At 49.2% G+C, this 4,698-nt stretch overlaps 1 protein-coding gene across 1 annotated transcript; it reads right to left on the bottom strand.

The window, feature by feature from the left end:
* Window positions 1-2,905: 2,905 nt before the first annotated feature.
* On the bottom strand, window positions 2,906-3,519 carry LOC125534574 (uncharacterized). The gene has a single exon (XM_048697763.2). The coding sequence runs from the start codon at window positions 3,423-3,425 to the stop codon at window positions 3,066-3,068; it is 360 nt and encodes a 119-aa protein (XP_048553720.2). The 5' UTR covers window positions 3,426-3,519; the 3' UTR covers window positions 2,906-3,065.
* Window positions 3,520-4,698: the final 1,179 nt, after the last annotated feature.

Here is a 4,698-nt window from a genome sequence, read left to right as displayed (position 1 = left end):
CCGGGACCCTTTCCAAAGATTACGTGTAAATCATTGACCATAGCAAGTACGTGATCGCCGGTACGCATGGCGGGCTTCTTCTGGAGATCTGCCTCGCCTTTGAAATGCTTGCCTTTCTTTCGACATTGATGGTTGGTCGGAAGAAATCGACGATGGCCCAGGTACACATTCTTCCTGCATTTGTCCAGGTATATACTTTCGGTGTCAGCTAAACAGTGCGTGCATGCGTGGTATCCCTTGTTTGTCTGTCATGAAAGGTTACTGAGAGCGGGCCAATCGTTGATGGTTACAAATAGCAACGCGTGCAGGTTAAATTCCTCCTGTTTGTGCTCATCCCACACACTACACCGTTTCCATTCCACAACTGTAAAAGTTCTTCAACTAATGTCCTTAGGTACACATCAATGTCGTTGCCGGGTTGCTTAGGGCCTTGGATGAGAACTGGTATCATAATGAACTTCCGCTTCATGCACATCCAAGGAGGAAGGTTATACATACATAGAGTCACGGGCTAGGTGTTATGATTGCTGCTCTGCTCCCCGAAAGGATTAATGCAATCCACGCTTAAACCAAACAATACGTTCCTTGGGTCACCTGCAAACTCAGCCCAGTAATTTCTCTCGATTTTTCTCCACTGCGACCCGTCAACGGGTGCTCTCAACTTCCCGTCTTTCTTACGGTCCTCTCTGTGCCATTGCATCAACTTGGCATGCTTTTCATTTCTGAACAGACGTTTCAACCATGGTATTATAGGAGCATACCACATCACCTTCACAGGAACACTCTTCCTGGGGGGCTCGCCATCAACATCACCAGGGTCATCTCGTCTGATCTTATACCGCAATGCACCGCATACCGGGCATGCGTTCAAATCCTCGTACGCACTGCGGTAGAGGATGCAGTCATTAGGGCATGCATGTATCTTCAGCACCTCTAATCCTAGAGGGCATACGACCTTCTTTGTTGCGTACGTACTGTCGGGCAATTCGTTATCGTTTGGAAGCTTCTTTTTCAATATTTTCACTAGCTTCTCAAATCCTTTGTCAGACACAACATTCTCTGCCTTCCACTGCAGCAATTCCAGTACGGTACCGAGCTTTGTGTTGCCATCTTCGCAATTGGGGTACAACCCTTTTTGTGATCCTCTAACATGCGATCGAACTTCAGCTTCTCTTTTTGACTTTCGCACTATGTCATTGCATCAACAATGACCCGGCAGAGATCATCATCATCGGGCACATCGTATGGTTCCTCTTGATCTTCAGCAGTTTCCCCGTTGCAGCATCACGGTATTCAGGGGCACATAGTTGTCATCGTCCTCTTCTTCTTCGATGTCTTCCATCATAACCCCTATTTCTCCGTGCTTCGTCCAAACCTTATAAAGCAGATGGGTGTGAAGGATTTTCCGGTCAGAGTAAGACTTCGTATTCCCACATATAGGGCATGGGCAACAAATAAAACCATTATGCTTGTTTGCCTCAGCCACTTCGAGAAAATTATGCAGACCCTTAATGTACTCGGAGGTGTGTCTTTCACCGTACATTCATTGACGGTTCATCTGCGTGCATTATATATAATTATGTGTGTCAAAAGTAAGAAAATTAGACAAGTATCTATCTAAAGTAAGAATTGTTTTTCTTTGAGAAAGAAGATAAGAACAAGAGGCTCACCACGGTGGTGCCAGCGACGAGATCAACGCGGGCGATCGACAGCGTGAAGACGGGGACGGGACGTGACGGACCGCTAAACCTATGCAAATCGCGAGGAAAATGGAGCTTGGAGGTCGAGCTTCGAGACGAGAAAATATAACTAGCGTGGCTCGGGCATTTCATCGAACACCTCATGTGCATAGGAGGTGAGCTAGAGCACCCAAATGCCCTCCCCTCGCTGGCCAGAAAAAACAGAGCACTGTGGAGTGCTCTGCTGCGGCGAGGGGGTATATATAAGCAACTCATTTGTCCCGGTTCGTGGCTAGAACCGGGACTAAAGCTCCCCCTTCTGTCCCGGTTCTTGCCATGAATCGGGACCAATGTATGTGGGCCAGGAGCGAGGCCCATTGGTCCCGGTTCGTGCCAGGAACCGGGACAAATGGATCCAGACGAACCGGGACCAATGCCCACGAGGCCCCGGCCGCCCCCCTGGGTTCATGAACCGGGACGTATGCCCCCATGAGTTCCGGTTCGTGGCTGAACCGGGACTAATGGGCTGGACAGGCCCAAACCAAAGCCCTGTTTTCTACTAGTGAAACATAATCTCTTAAACATAATGCCGCTGGGTTCCTCCCCAGTTGGTCTAGTCTTTTTTCATTGTGCCTCTATCCAAATTATTCAAATTGTAATTTCTTAAATGCAAGCTCATTGCAAAACATCTTAGCACAGTGTGTGCAGTACATGATGCACTCCTGTCAGCGGGCGCAGCAAAGCGTGCATGTTGCTTCTAGTTTGCTTCCAAATCACATCAGTACACCCGCGGAACTCCCCCACCGCGTCACTCATGAGTAACTGAGCCCGATCCAGTACATAGAGAACAGAGAAGCGCGTCTATTTAAACCATGAGATACCAAGTAGTAAGCAACTACGTTCCTGCCTAGGATGAGTTTATCGTCACTTGTTAGTACACGGATGTTTCAGAACTGACTTCAAATTGCCATTTTCGTTTCAAATTTTTTTTCCTTTTGGAGATTCAAAGTTATGTTTTCATTTTCAGCTACTATCAACAAACTGAACACCATGAGCTTTTGGAGTAGTACACTACACGACACGAGGCAGTTGCAGCGTCTCATGCACTATCGATACAAAACGCACAGACCACGTCAAATTCAGTTCCAACTTTTTGTTTGTCTGTCTTTGGGCGCGTGAGATGGATGCCAATAGAACAAAGATTAGAATGCAACACTTGGAACAGGTTAAACGCAAAGTTGTCACTTTGTTATTTACTGCTGCCTGCTGGCCGGTGGTGCAGGATGCATGACTACCGACGACGAGGAGAGGCGGAAGAGAACAAGCACATGGAAAAGAAAACCCAACCAGCCACCCCGAGAAGAGACTCTACCTACTGGCAGGCGCCTACTTGTCGTCGCCTCCGCCGCTGCCGAAGAGTGCCGACCGGTAGTAGAGGAGGGCGAGGATGAGGACCAGCATGAGCGCCACGCCGATGGGGGATCCCCCGACATGGTACACGGCGTCGGGCGAGCCGCCGTCGCAGGAGAGGAGGTGGATGAGGAGGAGGAGCCCCAGCGGGAGGAGGAGCAGGCCCACGGGGCCGAGCAGCTCGGCGATGGCTTTGGCGATGGTATCGATGACCGCCTCGCGGCTGCCACCCAGGAAAAGCGGCCACGCAACCAGCAGCCCCACCATCACCGCCAGCAGCAGCAAGTGCGGCGCCCCGGGCGGGCCAGCGTCGTTCTGCTCGTCCGCCATTGACATCGCCTTGCTCTCTTGCTAGCTGTCAGAGACCTTCCCCTTGTCTTGCCTGGCGACAATTGTGCGAGGCGTGGTAATGGCTGTGGCCTGTGGGCAGAATACTCAATCCTTTATAGAGAGGAGATAGGCGTGTGACGTAATGGGGGAGGGGCGGATCACATGAAGGAAAGCGGTGGGGTTGTGGTAACGCAAGGCCACTGAAAATGGGCCCCACGAAAGTTCCACGAAGGTTCAGGCTAGCTTTTTGGCTGCTACGGTATTTGGGTACTCGAATCCTTGCTTGCTGCTTTGAAACGTACAGCAGTACACCAGTCCAATATTTGCCAGCAAATAATACCCCCTCCGTCGCAAAATACTTGTCAGACAAAATGAATGTATCTAGACATATTTGAGTTCTGTATACATCTTTTTTTATCCATTTCTACGACAACTAATTCCGAATGGAGTAATAGAAATTAACAAATGTTAAAAGATCCACATCATCGTATTATGGTAATATTTTTTCCTAAAATAACTATTCAAAGGATACCCAATTTGTACCGGGAAAAAACATGAAAAAATTCAGTATTTGTCGGGGTTTTAGCTTGTTGGCTTTAAAGACACAGTTTTTGCAGGAAAAATGATAGTGATTGACCAAAGAATAAGCAAAAGTTTAATTGGATATGCGATGTAGGGATCTCCATGCCTCTATATCCAACATAGATTAATGCTCTACCAATTGAGCTACATCTCTGTTCACATACATTGCACTAATTTGTAATTATACTCGAACTATATATTTCCTTCCTAGCAAACAAAATGGTTAACTAAGACAGACATGGTCACATATGGTGAATAGTACTCTTTGCAATTCGAGCAGAGCGGGCTGCCCTCCTCTGGCTCCGATGATGGTACACCCCTCCATCGCATCAAGCCCGGCAGTTGGTACGGGGGAGTGGAGGACGACCAAGGCCATGGACGGCGCCAGACTCCTAGAGTGGCCTCCACACTGGTAGAAAAAGGGCCTGTAATCCCGGTTCGTAAGGGCCTTTGTCCCGGTTCTGGAACCGGGACTAAAGGGTCGGTACTAATGCCCTGTCCCTTTAGTCCCGGTTCAATCCAGAACCGGGACAGATGGGCCTGCACGTGGCCTGTGCGCGGAGCCCAGGCAGGAGACCCTTTGGTCCCGGTTGGTGGCATCAACCGGGACCAATAGGCATCCACGCGTCAGCATTTCTGTGGCTGGGGTTTTTGTTTTTTTTAAAGGGGGGGGGGGGGGGGTTGGGGGTTTTGGGGG

This window comes from Triticum urartu, chromosome 2A (genome assembly GCF_056163025.1).
Source record: "Triticum urartu cultivar PI428250 chromosome 2A, HENAU_Tu73, whole genome shotgun sequence".
Classification (NCBI taxonomy): Eukaryota; Viridiplantae; Streptophyta; class Magnoliopsida; order Poales; family Poaceae; genus Triticum; species Triticum urartu.
The sequence above is the reverse complement of the archived record's forward strand: the minus strand, read 5'-3'. Positions and strand labels throughout refer to the sequence as shown.

Coding starts and splice junctions, on each gene's coding strand:
- LOC125534574 (XM_048697763.2), bottom strand. CDS start 3,425: ATGTCAATGGCGGACGAGCAGAACGACGCTGGCCCGCCCGGGGCGCCG.